At 35.8% G+C, this 22,494-nt stretch overlaps 1 protein-coding gene across 1 annotated transcript in view; it reads right to left on the reverse strand.

Moving 5' to 3' along the window:
- Positions 1 to 22,494, reverse strand: part of col14a1a (collagen, type XIV, alpha 1a) — a 151,207-nt gene that overhangs the window by 100,912 nt on the left and 27,801 nt on the right. The window contains exons 6-16 of the mRNA XM_087812431.1: positions 9,162 to 9,317; positions 8,981 to 9,100; positions 8,716 to 8,880; positions 7,641 to 7,805; positions 7,425 to 7,570; positions 6,092 to 6,221; positions 5,071 to 5,216; positions 4,878 to 5,007; positions 4,680 to 4,819; positions 2,618 to 2,744; positions 189 to 328 (exon numbers count right to left, since the gene is read on the reverse strand). Coding sequence (XP_087668557.1) covers positions 189 to 328; positions 2,618 to 2,744; positions 4,680 to 4,819; positions 4,878 to 5,007; positions 5,071 to 5,216; positions 6,092 to 6,221; positions 7,425 to 7,570; positions 7,641 to 7,805; positions 8,716 to 8,880; positions 8,981 to 9,100; positions 9,162 to 9,317 — 1,565 coding nt within the window. The remainder of the gene's footprint in view (positions 1 to 188; positions 329 to 2,617; positions 2,745 to 4,679; positions 4,820 to 4,877; positions 5,008 to 5,070; positions 5,217 to 6,091; positions 6,222 to 7,424; positions 7,571 to 7,640; positions 7,806 to 8,715; positions 8,881 to 8,980; positions 9,101 to 9,161; positions 9,318 to 22,494) is intronic.

Here is a 22,494-nt window from a genome sequence, read left to right on the forward strand (position 1 = left end):
GTGAAGGATGATAGTAGTAGTACTTGAAGCAGTGAAGGATGATAGTAGAAGTACTTGAAGCAGTGAAGGATGATAGTAGAAGTACTTGAAGCAGTGAAGGATGATAGTAGTAGTACTTGAAGCAGTGAAGGATGATAGTAGAAGTACTTGAAGCAGTGAAGGATGATAGTAGAAGTACTTGAACTCACCTCTCTAGTGTCTCCTCCCATCAACGGAGCCCAGGAGAGTCTATAGAGGATGATGTCATCGGCAGAGTGTTCCCAGTTGACCTTGAAAGCGTCTGTGTCGACGTCACTGGAGTGGAAGTCCAGAGGACCTGGAACTGGAACTGAAAGAAGGAAATATGGAGACACTTAACCCTTGTGTTGTCTCTGGGTCAAGGTGACCCGGGGGCCTGAAAACAAACGTGTTTGTGGTATCCTTTGTGTTGTCTCTGGGTCAAGGTGACCCGGGGGCCTGAAAACAAACGTGTTTGTGGTATCCCTTGTGTTGTCTCTGGGTCAAGGTGACCCGGGGGCCTGAAAACAAACGTGTTTGTGGTATCCCTTGTGTTGTCTCTGGGTCAAGGTGACCGACCCTCCTGGCTTCCATAAATACTTATGCACAGAACAAAAACATTTGCTTCTGAGCCACCGGGTCACCTTGACCCACAAGGGTTAAATATTACACACATATCTTTTTTGACAATATCGTTACGACATGCATTTAAAGTTACAAGTTACCCAACAACCCTCTCAGTAACGGTGACATAAACATCTCCCATAATGCTTTGCCATCCAGGAAACCCATCAAAGTGGATACACCTTCTTCTTTTTTTTTTAAACCATTACAGAAACATGTTTTTCGTGTTAAGAAAGTTTGGCTAAAAGGTTCTGGAGTATCTCAGTGTTCCTACACGACCCGTCTAATCACCTCCTTCCTCAACAAAAAAAAAAATAACAAAACCTTTTCACCGACTCATCACTGTAGCTTAACGACGTATTGCTTAAAGGAATATTCCCCCCAAAAAAATCAATAGCCGTTAGCGTGACGGAACGGTCAGCGACGCTCAAATGACCTTCTAATGCGCCTGGCCTTTTATGCTGAGGTGCAAATGAGACGGGCCTGGAGCCAGGAGAGCAGGAGGATCAGCACTGCTCATAAAATTCCACACAATTTGGCATAAAGAGAGAAACGACGCAGGTTTTTAACGGGACCGTTGCAAATATATTGGAGGCAAAAGTGCCGTCGGCAGAGACGAGCGAGACGCAATGAAAACAGTTAAAAAACACGACATGGCAGCGTGAGGTGCGAGAAAATATTGTTATGATATTTTTATCCACGATAACGTATCCATATTGAACTGCACTGGATCAATTAAAACTGTCTCTCTTTTATGCTTTATTTTCATAATGAATAAACAATTTTTTTTTATTTTCAACTTCAATATGTCATTCTTCTGTTGGAATTGATTCTTAGGACACTAGAGGGCAGCAGTCAGTACGTCCTCTGCAGCTAAAGGAGCAACAACATCCAGGCGTTGACTGAGGACGAGAGGATACAGTCGACTCCAGCAGATTTTAAAGACTTACTAGAGGTGTAAGAAAATAACGATACACTTGAATATCATAAGGTTATTGTGAAAAACTATATTGTGTTATTTGTTGTCGTTTTTGGGGCATTTTATATGGTTTCAATAAATCGTGATTAAAATAATACAATTAATTTTTCTTTGGCTTTTATAATTAAAGTGAAAATGTTCCCCACATTTCTTCATTTTTGTGTGGCAATTAAACTTCCAGCCACTAGATGGCGGCAGTCATCGCATCATTAAAATTAAATCCTGCGACATCCCAGAGATGACTGAGGACTCATTTCTCTCGAAGCGACACTACCTCTGATTGATTGACATTTGAAATCTTGTTTCATGGAAATAGTTTTTTGGTCGATTTTATGTTTTTTGGTAAATATTAGTCGTTAAAAAATGTGAAAGCAGCAAAGGTTGAATTTAAATTCATCTTTCTTTCATATTTTAAGTATTTTTCTTAACATCAAGCGACATCAACAAAAGCTGGGATTAACAATAAAATCCAGTGGACGACTGAGGACGAGAGGATACAGTGACTCCAGCAGCTTTTAAAGCTGATCTTTGAACATATTTTGGTTTGAAAACAAATGAAAGTAGTTACGACTTCGTCAAGAGTCATGTGGTCTGTAAATACTACAACACCAGAGTCAAGTACTGGACAATACTACACATATATACTTGTTACTACACTATCACAACACCAGAGTCAAGTACTGGACAATACTACACATATGTTCTCGTTACTACACTATCACAACACCAGAGTCAAGAACTGGACAATACTACACATATGTTCTCGTTACTACACTATCACAACACCAGAGTCAAGTACTCAACAATATTACACATATATACTTGTTACTACACTATCACAACACCAGAGTCAAGAACTGGACAATACTACAAATATATACTTGTTACTACAATATCACAACACCAGAGTCAAGTACTCGACAATACTACACATATATCCTACAGTATCTTAATATATCGTTGCCGCAGTATCGTATCCTGACAATACACACCAGCAACAGGCGCTCATGTGCTTACTTGTGGTGAATCCATCGGTGAGCGGCTCCGACTGGCCCTCGGCGTACAGAGCAAAGATGGCCACCGAGTACTCGGCCAGAGACGTGAGGTCACCGAGGTCGTACGAGTCCACCGGACCCACCTCCACCTGCGGGCGCACAAAACAACAAGAGCCTGTTAACTCAACTCTCAAACTTAACTACTTTCTTTTTTATCCCTTTTTTTTTATTCAGAGAGACCCGCCGCGACCCGGGTCCTCCCCCCGTCCACACCGGTGCCTCATGTGATCCCGTCTCCGAGCGAACAGACACATTACGGCTCCTCCGGGTCACAATCTCAATTTGCTGGATGATCCGGACATTACTCCCAAAACATGCAAATTGCTCTGACACCTGCAGAAGCAGCCGTTTCATTTGGAAAACGTTGGATTCCTGAAAAATGTTTCTGTCTCTCTCGGAACACCCTCGGAGTCAGGGGGGGGCAGTACATCCCCCTGAGGGGGACATTCTACGCTGTCGTGAGGGGGCGCATCAAAGAACCACAGTCTTTATATGATGCTGATATATGAACAGAAGGATATTATAAATAAGAAAAAACAAGATTAGTTTATATCATGGAATGTAAATATTTGTCTCGTTACATAATTAATTGCATAACATTTAATTAATGTTTATAAGCTTCTGTAGTGTGAGAACTTAATGATGTACTTTAATGATTTATTTACCATTATTTTTTATTATAGCCTTTATTTAAAGACCAACTAAAGTGACCATGTTTTGAACTTAATACTTTAGAAAGTTACTCTGAAATCTGGGCGAAGGAGAGGTTACGAGAGTCCATTATCAGGTAATAATAGCTTCACTGCTCCTCCAGCAAGGTGTAATCACGCCCCTCTTTGTTTATACAACGAGTCCTTTGGAAGTGGAGACTTCCAGGATTGATGACACGCGGTGACAAACCTTGATGCATGACCAATCGCAGCAGAGTGGGCGTGGTTATGGACACAAGACTTGAGCTTGAGGGAGTGTTTTCAGTGGGCGGGGCTTAATCTCATTTTCTAATCTAAATTTCTTTATTAAAAGAGTTTTGTACAAACACACACTGATGAGTACAATATATATTTAACAGTCAATTAAATCAACACATTAGTTGAACTTTAATTGTATTATTTGTCATTTTTATTATTTTTTTTTTAAATTGTTTTTAGGGCATATTTTTGGATGTTTTAATAGCTGTTGTGACAAATTAAATTTCAGAAATGTGGAAAAAATAAAGGCTTATCTTAATTGATCTATTTATATTTATCATTTTTCATTCATGATTGTGTTCATTTTATTGCATTTTAATTTCTTATTTTAATTTCCTATGACTTATTATTGTTTTTTTAGTTTAATTTTAACTTAACTGTAACACTTATAAAAGTCTTTCGTATCTTTCTTATCTTTAAACATATGTTTCTTTGGTGACCTTGTGTGTTTAAAGGAGCCTTATAAGAAAAATTAATTATTATTATTATTATTATTATTATTATTATTAATAATAATTTGTGTAACATATGTCTTTAAATTAAGGTATATCTTATGTATTATCTTAAAGTTGTAATTTGATGGAATACTATTGTATTTTATATTCATTTGTATGATATTGAAAACTTTGATGGACCAAAAAACACTAAAATGACAAGTGAAAGTAAGTTAAAATAAATAAATAAAGTATTTTGTCGAGAGAAAGTATTAGTTAGCGTTCAGAAATATTTTGTGTTTGTGGCTCCCCTTGAAGATCATGTAGAAAATAATAATATTTTTATTATATATTTATAGTTTATTATGATCATTCATTATTATTCTCTAAATATCTTTTTGTTTTTTGGCCCGTAATACGATTTAATTAAATATTTTTGGGAAAAACATTGAAAGCTCATTGTTTTAAAAGGTATTAAACAAAAGTAAATAAAACTAAATTAAATGAATAATTAAAGAACATTAAGCTTTATTTGATCAATTCACACAGTTGTTGCTCCTTCTTTAGTTTCTAATCTAAACCTCTGGTCAGTTAATCGACGATAAAGAAGTCAAACACACACCTCCTGAGTGACCAGTCCGTCGGTCTTCACCCACATGATGCGGTAACCTTTGACCCCGTGGCCAGGGGGGTACCAGCTGATGTGAGCAGAGTTGTGAGTGACATCAGAGAACTGCAGGTTCCTGGGAGGACCGAGCGGTACTGAGGAGAGAAGCAAGAGTTATAGATGGAGCTTCGAGGGTCTGAGGGTCCGACTCACGTGTGGTGGCCTGGTTGGTCATGGGGTCGCTGGCCTCGTCCCCGTACATGGCGTAGACGGTGACGCTGTAGACGGTGTGAGGGAGGAGCCCGTCCAGCTCCAGCTCCGTGACGGCGTCCGACACTTTGACCTGAAGGAGAAGAGGTTCAGGAGCAGGAGCAGGAGATCGGTGGGAGGTTTGTTGGTTCATCACCTCCTTCTCGTCCAAGTGGCCGTTGTCAGAGAGCGGCGCGTACAGCAGCATGAAGCCTGAAGATCCCTTCACGGCGTCCCACCTCGCCCTGATGGAGCTGGACGTCATGTCCTGCAGCTGCAGGCCCGTCACGGTCGGGAGAGACACTGGACACAACAGACGATCAGGGTCAGCAGAAGATGAAGGTTGTCAACATTTCATTGGTCTCATTGAATCATTGATGACAAAATTACTTACATTTAAAGGTTGTTTTTTTTTATTGTGTTTTATTCAATTATGAATTCAAATCATTCATTGAACATTCTTCATTCAAAGATTGATTTTGCTGTTTTTTTTAAATAATTTATTTTAATACAACTTTTTAAAATGAATGATTCTGTTTTTTTAAGTGTTAAGTCATTTTTAATTTAAAAATTGAATTCGACAGACTCTATACCAAAAAATGTAATCAGAGTTTGATATTTTAGTAGCAATAATTTAAAAAATGATTTTCTAAATTCAATACTTTCTCATTCGTAGCCTTTGAAATTCAATATAAAAATGTGTGTATAATGGTGTCAACAATTTAATATATAAAGAAAATCAACCTTTTAATGACAAAATTATTAAATTGAATTATTAAATAAAAATAAATTGAACCTCTCAATATGGAAAAAATCTCAGTTTAATATTTTTTTAAATAGCTTCAAATATATATTTTTTCCGAGTATGAACATTGGACATAAATTAAACTGTTAAAATGTGATGAAACATATATTAGTCAATAGTTTGTAGCTTTGAAAGGAAACAAACTATGTAAACGGACAATAAAGTTGCTAAAAGTACCAAAATTGAACCAGCAGTTCCTTCATCCACATTTTCTTCAAATGTTCTCCACAAATAGTCACAACACCCATCATGCACTGCAACAGTTGAATCCTCCTTCAGTCCAGATCTGTTTTCCAAGACTTTCCATTGAGGTTTTTTTAAAAGTTAAAAACCCTTGATTTCTTCTACAGCAGATAACGTGTCGGTGACTCACGTGTGGTCTGAGATCCTCTCAGGGGTTCACTGTCTTCGTTGGCGTACACGGCGAACACAGCCAGTTGATACTCAGTCAGAGCCTGGAGAGGCTGCAGCTCCACGGACGTCTGCTGTCCGTCCACCAGGAGCTGGTGGAGCATCAGAGAGACGTGAACATGAGGTGATGATGGAAGCAGGAGCACAGATGGAAGGAGACACGGGGGTCAAACCAACGGATGCAAGTGCTCGGATTTATGGCTTTAAAATCACAGAGTTGAGGAACGATCTGTGGCTGGAGAAGGTCGGCGAAGGTCAGCGACCACGCAGGTCTGGACCAGCTGGTCAGTCTGACCTTGAAGATTGAACCTCTTCTGCACTTTCATGGAAACACAGAACCAGCTTCTCACAGAAGTCATAGTTGGTTTAATCTGCTGCTGTCACTGAGATCAGTGGCTTCAGAACATTGAATTTAACATACGCGTTAAAACTTGTTTTAGTTTATTTAATAAGCAATTATTTATTTTATGTTACTTTACTAAAAGATTAAATTATTATTATTGTATAAATATAACTTCATTTAATATTTTTGAAAAGTCTAATTTGTTTTTTGTTTTAAATAATCAAGTTAAAACAGTTGCATATTAAAAATGTTGAATTTGAGTTTTTTAAATAATTGAATTAAAAATTCAATTATTTTCAAGATGAATAAAAGAAAATTACAAATAGAGTTTGATATTCAAATTTCTATAATAAAAATATATTTTTTCTAAAGCCACCATTTTCAAATGCTAAGCTTTTTGAATACAATATAGAAATTTTAATTCAAAATTGAAATACTTTCAAATTAATTAACTTACATCTTTCTTTCTTTTTTTTTTACACATATTAGCGTTTCATATTCTAATTTCAATAATTAAAAGTATTTTTTCTAAAGCCACTATTTAAAAATTCTAAGCTTTTTAAATACAATATAAAAATGTTACTGTATAATAGTTCCACCATGTTTAAAAAAAGTTTTCCGATAACACATTACATTTTGTTATTGATTTAAAAGAATACGAATGGACTAGAATATTGAATTTCGAACATTTATTTTTGATTTATTTGAGTCACAATGTGTAAATTCATTTTTTAAATATTTGATTTTTCAATTTAATTATTTTAAAGAAACAATTTATTTTTTTTTATTAATATTTGAAAAACAGATTAAATATTTAAATTGATCAATTAGTAAATTAAAAATCTATTCAATGCAACATTAGAAAACATTAATTCAAAGTATCATTAAAAATGTCATCAACATTCTGCTGTACTTCCTGGTATAAACGTGTCGACGTCCGTCAACATCTCACCTCCTGTGGTTCTTCGCCCTGAGAGTAAACGACTCTGTATTTCTCAACAGTTCCAGGCGAGCGACTCCACGAGACCCTGAAGCTTCGAGGCGTGACCTCTGAGGTCACCAGGTCGGTGGGCGGCCCCGTCGTCTCCGGCACGTGATCTGGAAACGTAAAGACATCGTTGTCGAGGATCATCTTCAGAGACAAACTATCTCACTATAAGCCTCTCACTCTGCTTGATGTCCTTGTGCTGCTGCTGCACCTGCTCGCACACCGTCCTGCTCAGACCCTCAACGATGGAGCTCATGATGTTGAAGTCGGCCACGTTGTAGACGTGAGAGTGGTCCGGCTCCGAGGCGATGGAGTACAGCTCGTTCTCGTCCGCGTTCTTCACGCCTGGGGACGATCCATGCAGTGGTCAGTACCGAGGTAAGTATAAGTTAACCTAATAATCAACAGACTCAACATTGCACACGAGGCCTCAACAACCCTCTCAGTAACGGTGACCTAAACAGCTCCCGTAATGCTTTGCCGCCCAGCCGACCAATCATAGCCTCTATGACTTTTTGACATAAGCAACATAGACGTAGAATATGAAATACAATATAGTAGCGACCAATCAGCATGCACTAAATAGAGCAGTGTGTAGAAAGGCATCATGGGAGTTCACAGTTTTTCTCTCTTTGCGCTTGATGGATCTACTGATTACTTTAAGAAACATCTTAAGACGTTTCTATTTGTTCAGGCTTTTCCTTGATTTTCTGGAACTCCTGTTGTATTATCAGTTTTATCTTGATCTTTAAAGTATATACTTTATTGAATATTGTTTGGATTGTTTAAGCGCTTTGTGACCCTGGTCTGGAAAAGCGCTATACAAATACAAATGTGCGTTTGGTGATTAGAGCCTAAATTAGAGTTTTAAAAAGTGTGAACAAAGTGAAGAATCTTTGTCAGTCTGACTGCAGTTTGTTAGAATATATTTAAATATGTAATACTGTGTACAAGATATAAAAAATACACATTGAAAGGGTTAACATCGATATAGCGAGAAACCAAACTACTGTAAATCTATCATTTTAAAATCATTAAAAGTTCCTCTCGTGCTCCAGCGAGCGTAAAGTAAATGTTGTGAGGCTAATATTAATAACTTCTTGCCAGTAAATCAACCTCCAAGTACCGTGATATTTGTGTGCGTGTGCCGATGACTCCGGAATGTCGCGACCACATCAACCCGCGGCTCGACCAAACCGTGTATTACGTTCATATTTCACGGCACAGCTGGTCGTCGACTTAGACGCGTCCTCACCGATGGCAAACAGCTCAACGCCGGCGTTCCTTAAGCTCTCGGCGGGCGGGATCACATCATCCTGAGACTTCCCGTCCGTGATGAGGATTCCTATCTTGGGTACGCCGAGGCGAGCGCCAGACTCGGGCTTGAAGCAGTTCTCGTGAATGTAGGTCAGCGCCAGACCTGGACGAGTGGAAGAGAAGGATTTGGGACGACGGACAAAAGAGACATAAATACACAGACAATAGGATTTAAGGTTTTCACGGGGAAGAGGATGATTCACCCGTCAGAGTGTTTCCTCCTTTGTACGGCAGATTCTTCACGGCGTCCAGGACGGCCTCTTTGGTGGTGAAGGCGTTCAGGTGCCACTCGATCCTGGGGTCCCCGCTGTACTGGGCCAGACCTGGAATCATTTTTTTTTTTTTAGTTCTGGTCCATGTCATGATCTCAAGGCGTCACCGGACCTATTCTGGTCTTGTCGATCCCCACGTCGAAGGCGTGGACCAGGTTCTCCAGGAAGTTCCGGACCAGTCGGAAGTTGAGGCGACCGATGCTCCAAGACCCGTCCACCAGGATCACGATGTCCGCGATGGACTCGGTGCGACACAAGAACTGGTCGACTGTCGTTCAAGAGAAGATGAAGATGAAGGTCATCACAATTATTCATGTTCATGTTATGTTGTTCAAAAGTTGAAACTTTGAATGTTGTTTTTTAAGAATTGAATGTTTTTTTTTAATGTTTTTAATAATTTATTCATTAAAGGATCGATTTTTTTTTTTTCTAATAATGTAATTAAAAAAAAAAAATCATATTTTCAAAATATAGGATTTTTACAAACAGAGTTTGAATGAATTAACTTATTTATTTATTACTTTTTCAAACGAATAATGAGTCAATTATTTGTACAAAATAACAAAAACACCAATTAAACAAAAAATATGAAATAAAATAAAACACTGTAGTTCGAAAAAAGTAGTAGAATTTTTTTTAATATACATTATATATATAAAAATATTATTTGTTTGTCACATATTTGTATTTATTTATTATTTTATTTAGTTTTTTGATATTTTAATTCCAATCAAAAATGAATAAATAAATTCAATATTTATTTTTAATTTTTAGCCTTTTAAATTCAATCGAAGATTATAATATTGCCAAAGTTAGTAGCTCGGTAATCGATTGGTACTGTCTGGTGAGGCACCATTGTATCAATATTTTTATATTGAATTTAAACAAATAACAAAATATATTCAACTTAGAAAATGTGTATTTAAAAATTTGGAATTAGAATCATTAAAAAAATAATTTAAAAATAATTTAGAAATATTTGAAAAAGTATTAATTATTAAAAAAAAATATTGAAGATATTTGAAAATACAAATGTTTTGTAAAAAAAAATAAAAAAAATAAAACGTTTTATAAAAATTACAATTTATTACATTCATTTTTTTACCAAAAGTTAAGTAAAAACTTGACATTTCAACATTTGAAAGTTGAACATTCTCATGATAAAAAAACAGGACAAAAGATGAAAATAGAAATATCTATCGAGGGCGACGAAGCATTTTAATCAACAGCATCAACAGCATCTACAGGTTGTTGTTTTCAAGACTGGATTTGAAGCGTCTGCAGAACAGACGACAGATGGAGGAGAGCGTCAAGGTCAGCTCCTGAAACACTCTTTTACAAACTCTTCATATTTTAAATATCCTCCATCCAGCAGGTGTTTACGAACCCATTCACATGCAGACGACAAAATACAACCACGAGGTTCAGAAATAGTAATAATCACAGCTTCATTTTGTTTGTGATATTTGAAATGTGCAGATAATTAAGGGAGCGTTGGTTACCATAGCGACGGCTGATTAAGACGTTGGAGGGAAATAAAGAGACGTGGAAGAGCAGAAGTCAGAACAAAAAGAAAGAAACAACAGACGATGACACGACTCACAATTCTGCTTAAATCCATTCAGTATTTTTAAGATTTAAAGGTTAGCAACAGTGTTTATATGGAGCTATAGTTTATGATTTCTTCTTATTATTATTATTTATTCTATTGGAAGACATGACATGATCCGACAAAAAAACTAACATATTCAGAAATAAGTAGAAATAAGTTGTATCTGAATTTTTAAGTCATATTTAATAGAATCTTTTCTGCTCGACGGCTTCAGCTTAAATGTTTCAATTTAAGGATTAAAAGTTATTTCTTGCTAGAAAAAAAGGCCGCAAAGTCGAATTGAAAGTTTGAAAATAAAATAAAATATTATTTTATAAGGTTTTGTTTATCGGAACCTAAAAGTTCCATAATTCACTGCAATATTTGAAGAATTACACAAGTTCATATAATTGGATATAATTGTCTTTAAATCATTTGTATCACGGATTAAACAGGAAACACAATCAGTGATAAAGTTGTGATGTTAAGAGCTCTAATGGTTCTTGATTTACTATTACCACGCAAATATACACAGCGTTTGTTCATTTTTGTGCTGAGATTAAACCTCCCGCCGCTAGATGAAAGCAGTTGTTAAGTGCTACGCAGCTAAAGGACAAATCCCAGCGATGACTGAGGACGAGAGGATACAGTGACTCCAGCAGCTTTTAAAGCTGATGTTTGGACATATTTTGGTTTGAAAACAAATGAAAGCAGTTACGACTTCATCAAGAGTCATGTGGTCTGTAAATACTACAACACCAGAGTCAAGTACTGGACAATACTACACATATATACTTGGTACTAGAGTATCACTATGTATCGTATCATTCACCTTGTATCGTGATACGTATCGTACCAGATTCTTGCCAATACACATTAGTTTGGTTGCAGTAGCTAACCATCAGCTAGCATCTTTCTCTACAGGAGGAGAAAGCTCTTAAAAACTCTAATTGCAGCTCTTTTAGAACATGTTTGTCAACAGGTAAGTACTTTAAAGTCTCCGCCAGACAATCTCTGGAAAAAAAACCATGTCCAGCTCTTACAGAAGAAGCTTTTCTCTGCTGACGAATGAGCAGCAACACTTGTCTTTACACACCATTAGCTGCACAGCCAGAGCTGAAGTCGTTTTCTCCGCCACCAGGAGGAATAAGTGCAGAACATGGAGAGTCATTTGCTTATTCAGGAGCCGTCATTTCACATCATGCCCCGCTTTAATCTATAAAGACCAACATGTTTTCTAGCCGTTAAAAGAGAGAGTCTAGGATGACATGCGAGGTTCATCAGGAGAATGTTGGTCGTCACGATGAGACCTCTTTTGTTCATTGATATTGAAATTCTCTTCCTTTTGAAGAACCGGCTGGTTCAAGGTCTCACTCCCCCGTCCTCGTCTCTTCCTTCCTTTCTCTGCCGGCAGCAAATGTGCTGGTCGCTGAGGAACACTGTCTGAGAGCAGCATTGTGAGAGGAAACCATCAACGTGGATACAGGAGTGGAGATGATGATGGATCCAGAAGCCTTTTTACATCTAGATGGACATTTAACATTAACAGGATACAAATCATGACATAGTTGTGTTTCTTGTATTGAAGTAAATCAGTGTCATCAGAATATGGACTTCAACATTTCATACCTATTTTTTCTTTATTTTATTTTATTATTTATTTGAATAATTTGCTCATTGAAAGGTTTGTGTTTCTTTACTAGCTCAATTAAAACGGTATATATATATATTGAATTGATATAGTTTCATTTATTTTTCAGTAATTTCAAAAATAGCTTTTCTTTATTCATAAATAAATTTAAATTTGCAACCTTTTAAATTCAATCAAAAAATGTGGTTTTCCTAGAGCAAAGATTACATTTTTTCATTATATAATTGAAAAATAAATAAATACAAAATTCCACCATTCGATAAAACAAATAAATAAACCGTAAGTCGGGAAAAAAATCAAAAAAATCAAACAAATTAACCCTTTCAAAACAGAAATTATTGAATTAAAAATATATATTTGAATGCTTTAAAAATACAACAACATTCAATGAATAAATAAAAGATCCAGCATTTGATTTGTTGATTCAAATTTCTGATGGCACTGATTATTTTTGATTAAACTTAACTATTTATTACAAACTGGCAATTTGTTGGGCAAAACGGTATAAAACATCGGATCAAGTAGAAAACAGGCCTTAGAATTATAGAAGCTGAAATAAGTAAAATCTTCTTTATGAATTATTTATTAAATATTATATAAATTTCCCCAAAAGGTAATACATTTTTTCAAGGGTATATTTTTCTCCCCCTACTTCCTTCTACAGTAAACAAAAGGATCTGATATTATGGAAATATGTATAATTGGATAAATATGGTTTGAATTTCTTGAACATATTTGGATTTATTTGGTTCCCCTTTTCCCCTCGACCGGATCGAGTTTCCCTTGACTTCAGTCCACGTTCTAATCTCCAAACCATAACATCGAGCGGTTCAAGAGTCTAATAAGACATTAACATCTTAATTTAATTTCCTTTCTTTCCCCTCGTTTTGTTTGTGTCACGACGGCGGCGACAGCTCATCAAGATAACGTCAATAACGTAACGATGCCTTCAGAGGAAAACAACAGCAGAATATGCTTCTCTCATTTTTATTTTTATTTTAATGCCGACCAGGTTGCGTTTCTAACCGTTCGCTGCCCCCCCCGGGGCTTGTACACAGCGAGCTGGATTTGACTCATCCTAATGTGGAGGTTGAACTTTAGTTGCACCGTGACTCACGGTTAGCAACGATGCTATTAGCATTCACACTCCAGGTGCTCGAGAAAGAATCATAAACAACCCGCGTATTAAGAACTATTGCATCATGTTGTTTATTTGATCACACAGACAGTTGGTTGAACCCTATTTTTTCAGAGATTTGGTTGCCGTCGTAACAACTTGACAAGTCTGACGCAAATATTATCCAACTTTTGATAAATAATTAAAGAAGGTTATCGAGTCTAAATGGAGGCACGCAAACCTCCAGGTAGTCTTGAATATAAATGGACCCCCATTACGAGCGGTTTATCTTTTCTTTTTGGCTGGTGCTCTCATTACCGCTGGCTCTTCCCAACAGGCTTTGATTTACTGCTGACCTCTATTTAGCCAGAGATTAGAGCGAGTGCTCCGTCAGTTCCTCCCTCTGCCCACGTTCATTTCCCTCGCCGCCTCTGATTGTGTTGCTCTGTCTGGAATTAACAATTGGCGGAACGTTTATTGACCGAAGTTTGATTCCTTGAGCAAAGTCTACTCGGTGACTGCCACACAAATGAATACCTAACCTGTGGCAGAGGTCGACGTTGTTGACAACTTGACATGAAGGAAGTACTTGAAAAGTGTCGGAAAGAGTCATTTTAATTCAACCTGTTCCATCTTGTATATTTCAGGGTTATGGTTATTAACTATTCTGTTATTTGATTGACATTAGTGGTGTTTGTAGTCAAGAATCTGGTGATACTATTTATACCTCTACTACTTATCAAGATGAACAATACTATATGTTGTGATACAAGGACATATATGTGTAGTACTTGACTCTGGTGTTGTAGTATTTACAGACCACATGACTCTTGACGAAGTCGTAACTGCTTTCATTTGTTTTCAAACCAAAATATGTCCAAATATCAGCTTTAAAAGTGGCTGAGGTCGCTGTATCCTCTCGTCCTCAGTCATCTTGGGGACCTTTGAAGTACTGACAAAGCACTTGACTCTGGTGATGTAGTATTTACAGACCACATGACTCTTGACGAAGTCGTTACTGCTTTCATTTGTTTTAAAAATCTAAATATGTCCAAACATCAACTTTAAAAGCAGCTGTAATGGACTGTATCCTCTTGTCCTCAGTCATCACCGGGATTTCCTTGTTCCTTCGGCTGCTTTTTAATTGCAACACAAAACAATTACAAACATAGTAAATATGCTATATGAGGATTGAAAAACAACAGAGTGCTGTAAATAAACTGAACTCAGCTGAATATCGATACAGTATTATGGAGACATATCGCAATATTTAAGTGTATTAATATTTACTTACACCACTAATTGATATACATAAATTCAAATTTATCGACAGAGCAGAAAGATGAAAACATGACTTTTTTCTCACACCAACACAGTCTCTCAACAAAAGCAGTTTTACTTTGAAGCGCGACTTGCATTGTTAGCCGGCTGTCAATCATAACAGCTGATCTGGTGTTTTGAACTTCGCTGCATTGAACTGACATAATGATTGACATGAACCCAAATGACCTCATTAGGTTCTAGTCATCAGTGAAACTCAGGTCATGACAAACATGTCCATATTTAATTGTGCTTCATTTATGTTGAAGATACACTAAATACAGATGCATAGTAAGAATTCTCATTACATTTTTAAACACATATGTTTTGCATCATTACAAGAACCTCTGCTCAGAGATCTCACTCTCTTCTGCCCAAAAAAGTAGTGCTTCTGTGGAAATATCAAGGTGTTCCTGAACAACAACATCATCTGCCCTGAAACTAGAACCAGTGAAGTCTCTGGAGAACAAGTCTCCTCTGGATTCTTGGAATCGGAAGAAAATGAGTTCATCTCATCTGAAAGTCTTTTTCGATGCTCATCTCCATCTCAAATATACTGGATTCTTACAAACTATAAGGAACATTAAGTTAAACTACATAAAGTAATCAGACCTCTTTGGATTTTTCACTCTTCATTTCATTGCAACCATTCTCTAAAAATCATTTAAGTTCATTTTCTTCCTCATTAATGTTCACTCAGCAAATCTCACCGACCCAAAACTGAAATATCATCATCAAGTATTCAGACCCTTTTATCACGACACTATATAATATTTAACTCCTTGAGATGGTTCTACTCCTCGTTTGATTACTTTCTGTACCCACAGTATATGATTGTCTTGGGTTTTAAATCCGCTTCGTGATTAAAGTGTCTTTTCTTAAAGTGACACTTCACCCAAAATTTAAACTTAAAAACTAATTTTCGACTAACAGTTGGAATTATTTTCAGAGTAATCTGTAATTCTGTTTTTAGTGTTATAGACAAAAAATTGTTCATTTTAATGTAGCGACAAGAGCTCAGTCGTCTTCATCCTCATACAAAAGAAACTTAAAAACATCCAAATACCTCCAAATACTGCTCGTCTGTAATGTCCATCTTGGATTGAAGCCTCGACATGAGGAATTTTTCCATAAAAAATTAAACAAGTTCATATTTTGAGCTGTTTTTTTAGCCGCCTGAGGGCGAGTAGAAACCATTTTGAAATTTTGGGGGGGAATTAACACAGTTAACAGTTGCAATTGTGTGGTCTGAATAAACACACCATAATACTATGTTGAAGTACACGGTATATAATGTATTACATAACTCATATTACTCCGGGAGGTTCCAGACTACCGTAGCTTCAGTAAAATGTTTGTTCATTTTAATGTAGCGTCTGGAGCTCAGTTGTCTTCGTCTTCGTCCAAAAAGACACTTAAAAACATCCAAATACCTGCGTACTGCTCGTCTGTAACGTCTCTCTTGTATCGAAGCCTCCACATGAGTTTTTTTTATAAAAGAAATTCAACAAGTTCATATTTTGAGCTTGTTTTTTTTACCCGCTAGCTGCTAACCTAGCTGCTAGCCTAGCAGACATGAGGGCGAGTAGAAATTGAATTTGAGCAACACGTTAACAGTTGTCATTGTGTGTCTATTTAAACACACCATAATACTATGTTGAAGTACACGGTATATAATGTATATTACTCCGGGAGGTTCTAGACTACCGTAGCTTCAGTAAAATGTTTGTTCATTTCAATGTAGCTTCTTCATCTTCGTCCAAAAAGACACTTAAAAACATCCAAATACCTCCGTACTGCTCGTCTGTAACGTCTCTCTTGTATCGAAGCCTCCACATGAGGAGTTTTTTAAAAAAGAAATTCAACAAGTTCATATTTTGAGCTTGTTTTTCTTACCTGCTAGCCTAGCTGCTAGCCTAGCTGCTAGCCTAGCTGCTAGCCTAGCTGCTAGCCCAGCCTACAAGAGCACGAGTAGAAATAGAATTTGTGGTGAACTAACACTTTAACAGCTTTCATTGTGTGTTCGGTTTAAACACACCATAATACTATGTTGAAGTACACGGTATATAATGTATTACTCACTACTGTAGCTTTAGTGATCCAACCTTCCATCAAGCGTCGCTGACTTAGTAGCTCCCCAAAGTCCTCCATTAAATAGTTTAAGCACATTAATTAAACCAGAATTATTGTAACAAAAGGCTCTCAAGGAAAAATGAAAGGATTTTGTGTCTTATAGTGTGTGTTTTGATTGTCATCGTCATTCATTTAGTTTGATTCAAAAGAGTATTCTGGCGAAAGGTTGAGCTCTGCTCTCAATATTGGAGCAGAAAGGCAGATTTGTCAGACAAAGACACACAGAGAACATTGTGGATCTTAATTGCGGCTACAAGAGCCGACAGTCGTCCATCACGTCGTCCCGCGACACTGAGTGAAGTACAAATGTGTTACGGAGCAGCAGGCGCACACAAAGATTGATGGAGCTTCTCCTCGCAGCACTTCACAAACCCAAATGTAAACTTTTAAATCCTGAGTGTGAATTTATTCTGCCGTGAACATTATCCAGTTTGAGCTTTTTACACTTTACAACAAGCTCTTTATCAAACTCTTCTTCTGCTGATTCAGCATCGACGGAAAAGATTTTGGATGTTTTGAAGTCGTTTTCTTTATCTTATTATGTCAGAGTCAATGGAAGTGCAGTACTGCAGTACTGTATGTCAGTGCATCAGAGTATTCACATTTTAAACGCTTTTCATTTTTTATATTTACATTTAGATGGTTTTTTTTAAGCTTTTCATTATTGACTATTATATAAAATACAAAACGTGGTAAAATCAACAGTCCTTCTTTGTAGGCATATCATAATGAAATTAGATGATTAATTACTAATAAATTAAAATTGACTCAATTTAAATAAATTTTTTTTATTTTAAATAAAATGTATTCAACTTTTAATCTGTAAAAAAAAAAAGGTTCAATTAAATGATTCCAAAATATATATATATAAATATATTTTAATATAGAAATTATTGATATATTTGTTGTCATTTTGTTAAGCATTTAATTTTTTTTTTCAATAATTGACTTCTGTCATTTCTACATAAAAGGTTATATTTCTTTTTTTTCCTTTTATTAAATTAAATTAAAAAAGTGAATGTTTTCGAAATATATATTTTTAAAAAACAACCAAAACCCCCTTTTAATTCCAATGGTTCAAAATAAAAAGTTCTCAAAACATTTCATAGCCTTTTAAATCCAAAATATTTTTTATTTAATATATATTATTTTGCTATATATAATATATAATATTTTGCACCATTATAAAAAAACCTTTCAATATAGGAATTATTGAATTGAACTATTCATTCAAAACAAATAAAACCTTTCAAAACACAAAATATTGAAGTTAATTTGTCAAAGAAATAATTAAATGTTGTAAAAATAAACATTTTATTAAAAAAAAGGTTCAACATTTGAAATATTAAACCCAACCTCTCAATATTCTGATGCCACCGACACGAGTCTCTCATAGTGTTCAAGGAAGTCGAAGCCACAGGGACGTGAGCATCGACACGATTGAGCCTCAAGTATGATAATGTTAATGTCGAAGAGCCAAAGATTTAAAAGGCTCAATAAGATTTAAGAGGTCAGACGTAGCAAGTACTCACTGAAGGGAAAGTTCAAACTACTCAAATTAAAATCTATTTCTTGAATTCTTGGAATAAGAATTTAAATATCTAGGTGTAAAATTAGAATTGTCAAATTATATTTATCATTTTGCCTAAAGACATAACTTATTGAGTGAAAACATTCCAACAAAAACAAGTTTAAAAGAAATAAAGTCAAAGTTTCATCACGTGAAATGTTAAATTCCTTCAATATTCCGACGGCACCGACACTGAGGTGATTTTAAATCCAATCTCTGGGGCTGGAGTCCGGACTGAGACGGAGAGATTTCTCGAGGAGGCGATGAAAGAAGGAAACAAGTGAGGATGATTGACAGGAAAGAGAAAGAAAACGAGTCAATTAGGAGAACAAATGAGGTTCAGGGAGGTCACAGGTTTTGAGCAGGAGTGACGTGAAGGAGTGATACGAGGTGGACGAAGAGAAGCAATACTGTACTTGAAGATGAATGACTGGCTACACAAGTTCATGACGTGGTCGAGTATAGTTTTTATCTCAGTCGCTGTGCAATACTTGTTTTCAAATATTTATTCCTTCAATGTATTCTTTTGCATTGGGTTGAAAAGACGAGAAAAAGCGATTATGTTTCCAGAAATGTATTTACATAAAACCTCAGACCAGATCTATTCAATTAATTTAACATTTACAATGAAAATGTTTTAAGCATTGAGTTCAATAGTTTGTTTATTGAAAGGTTGAATTTTTTTTTTTTTTTTAAACATCTTATCAAGAAATATTTTTGAAACATAGTCCTGATCAAACTTTCAGCCAATCACGTGGCGTACAGAAGATCACATGACGACGTAAAAAACTCTGGTATACGTCAATTTCCATCCACATTTTTATATGAAATAAATTGAATGAAATGAGTAAATATATATTTTAATTAATGGGATTATAATATCAAACTATGCGTTAAAAGAAATTATACATTTTGAAAGTATGAATCGTTTTAAATTATTATACTTGTTAAATAATTAACATGGACATGATTGAATTAAGTTTCATTGTGTGATTAAAAGAAAAAGAAATTACACGTGGCATCCTGTCCAGGGTGTCCCCTGCCTCTAGCCCTATGATACTGGGATAGGCTCCAGTCTCCCCGTGGAAACATCAACCCTTGTCTGAAATTAGGTGATTAATTACTAATAAATTCGAAATTGATTTGAATAAATTCATTTTATTTATTTATTTATTTAACTAAAATGTATTTTAAACTGTAAAAATGTATTTTAAACTGTGAAAATGTATTTTAAACTGTGAAAATGTATTTTTAAAATTAAATTATTTGATTGAAAAAAAATAATTTGTTGCTTTAAAACAACATTTGAAGTGTTCAATCATTCAATCTCCCGACATCACTGACATTCAGAGCTGATGAACTACATTCTCATTAATCACACCACAAGTCCCACAATGCACCGTGATCACAGCAGCGTTAGAGCAGCGTCTGAAGGAGACTGAAGAAGATTCTAATCACTCTCATTAACCTCTACACTTCAGCGCCGCTCGTCTCCAACCACCCGAGCGTCATTAACATCAAGACGCACAAATCTGCCGTTCGCCATCGTCACACAATTAGCTCAGCCGTGAACTCTTTCTCTTAATTGAGGGCAAGGACACGAGTCTGGCACCGACCCGAGGGAATAAGTCTTCAGAGGAATATTTGGTAAACGTCCAAACACTTAATAAAAGACGGAAAAAAAGAAACAAAAACCAGAGTTTCTCTGCGAGCGCTGTCGTCACCAGCCTGAGCGTCGCTCTTTGATCGTCTCCTAGATTTTTGTTTTGTTATTAAGAGCAAGGTTGGAAATTTGTGTTTCCTTGAAGAGAACCATGAGAGGCTGAGGCAGAAATGCAGTATTATTGTGTATTTAGAAAGCAGGAAATTCAAGAGAGACCATTTAATTTGAAGGTAATGGAAAGTTAATAGGCCAGGAATAATAAGTATAAATATGTACTATGTTCCTGTGTTACATTATGAAAAATATTGTCAAATAATTCAGATTTATTTTCATAAAATAAAACGAAAGTGATTCATTAATAATTACATTTCTCAACCTGTTATGTGAGGACTGGTACAAGAAATGTTTAACATTTAAAGAAGCATTTTGTGTTTAAATCCTACACACATTTTGGCAAAACGTATTCAACAAATTCATGCAGAATTTTTTTAATAAAAGTACTAATTTGTCAGAAATATACAAAAAATAAATTATTTATTTATATTTTACTCCATTTCTATTTATTACAAATAAATCAGTACTTTTTATTGATTTAATTTCTGCCTGAGTTACTTTAATTTTCTTGTTTTATCTAGTAGTAAATGTATTTATACAACTTAAATCTCGTGATGAAATAAAAATATATATTGAGTCTATTTATATATGTATATTACAATAGAGTATTAGGGCTAATCAAATATTTATTTTTTACATTTTATTACAGATAAACATGGTATAATATACACTTATTACAGGATTTAATTATATAAAATTGTTACAAGACTAAAGTTGTATAAAATAATGGATACAAAAGTACAAATATTGTACAATATTTAAATATTATTTATATTACAACAGAGTATTAGGGCCAGTCAAATATGTATTTTTTACATTTTGTATTTTTTATATTTTATTCATAACAGATGGTTTAATATGCATGTATTACTGGATTTAACTTATATACAATTGTGACAAAACTAAAGTACCGTAAAATAAATGGGAAAAGTAAAAATATTTTACAATATATAAGAAAGTAAGTAATATTTGTATAGCACTTTTCTAGACCAGGGTCACAAAGCGCTTTTTAATACATGTATTTTTTCCATTCCTTGCTCTTAAAGATCCAAGAGGAGGAATATTTAAGAAATGACTGAAACATTATACATTCTTATGAAAGTGTATATTGTATTCAGTCTGAAGAATCACACACTCTTTTCTTTCGTCAACATGAGGTGGATTTTCAACTGCATTTTCCAAACTGGTCCCGTGAAGCATAAATCACAGAGAAACAACACAACTCAGCTACTTCCATCCTTTTCATGAACTTAAACCTGCGGTAAATTCTCCTCTCGACTTTCCACTGGCAGCGGTTCTGCCGTATCTTTCTCCTTCAATCCCTCCATCTCTCAAGACGATGACACTTGAAACTGGCTTTTCAATTAGCTGCAGCGCCATGTGTACAAAGAGAGAGTGTCTGACGGCTCCTCCTGAAAGCTTCTAAAGGTCATAAATAAGAGGAGGTACATGTGTGCGCCCCGACCCAGAGATGGAGCTTGAATAAATGTTAATGCCGAGAATTAAAGCAGGTTGTAAATCCAGTCGCGCCTTCGCTCAGGACCTCCGACTGACAAGTGCTGGAGTAAATGATCATGTTTGCCGAGTCTCCAGGTGTGTGTCCAGCTGCAGGACGTGATGGATTCCAGGGGGCGCCGCCTCTCGCTCGCAGTTACAGCCGTGAGTGTCGACAGAATCTCATTGGCCTCGCGTTCAACTTTCAGTGTGTTGTGCCAGCGAGCCGGGCTCAAGTTCTTAGAGTCGGCTCTTCTTCCAGATCCTCTCTGAGGAACCAGCCATTCATTTAAATGATTTTTATTTATTTAATAAATGTATTTAACTTTTAAACTATTCAAATGAAGAACCTTAAATAACACAGCACTGCACAACACTAACAATAAATATTGAACAGATCTAAGAAAACTATCCTACACCAACACGTTTGGCATTATTTACTCACTTTAACGTATTAATTGCACTTTTTAATACAAGAAAAAAGCAAAAACCCGCTTCGTCTCCGTCCGCTTTCGTTTCTGCCGCCACCTACTGTAGGGTCAGGGTACTTGCGGCTTCTTTTTTCTACTCTTTTTTTTGGATTTGAATGGAAAACAGTGCTTCAGCCCCAACTGTCATGATAATAATGAATGAATTTAATAAAAGCCGAGGACAGAACTCTTCACATGAGCAGCGGTCAGAAGCCACACAAATTAATAACAGGACCTTTAAAACCTTCCTTAATCCAGATGTAACTAAAAGAAACAGTAAAAAATGGAATTACAACATTTCCAGAAACTTAATAGAAACATA

The sequence above is a fragment of the Callionymus lyra genome, chromosome 17 (assembly GCF_982586985.1).
Source record: "Callionymus lyra chromosome 17, fCalLyr1.hap1.1, whole genome shotgun sequence".
Taxonomy (NCBI): Eukaryota; Metazoa; Chordata; class Actinopteri; order Syngnathiformes; family Callionymidae; genus Callionymus; species Callionymus lyra.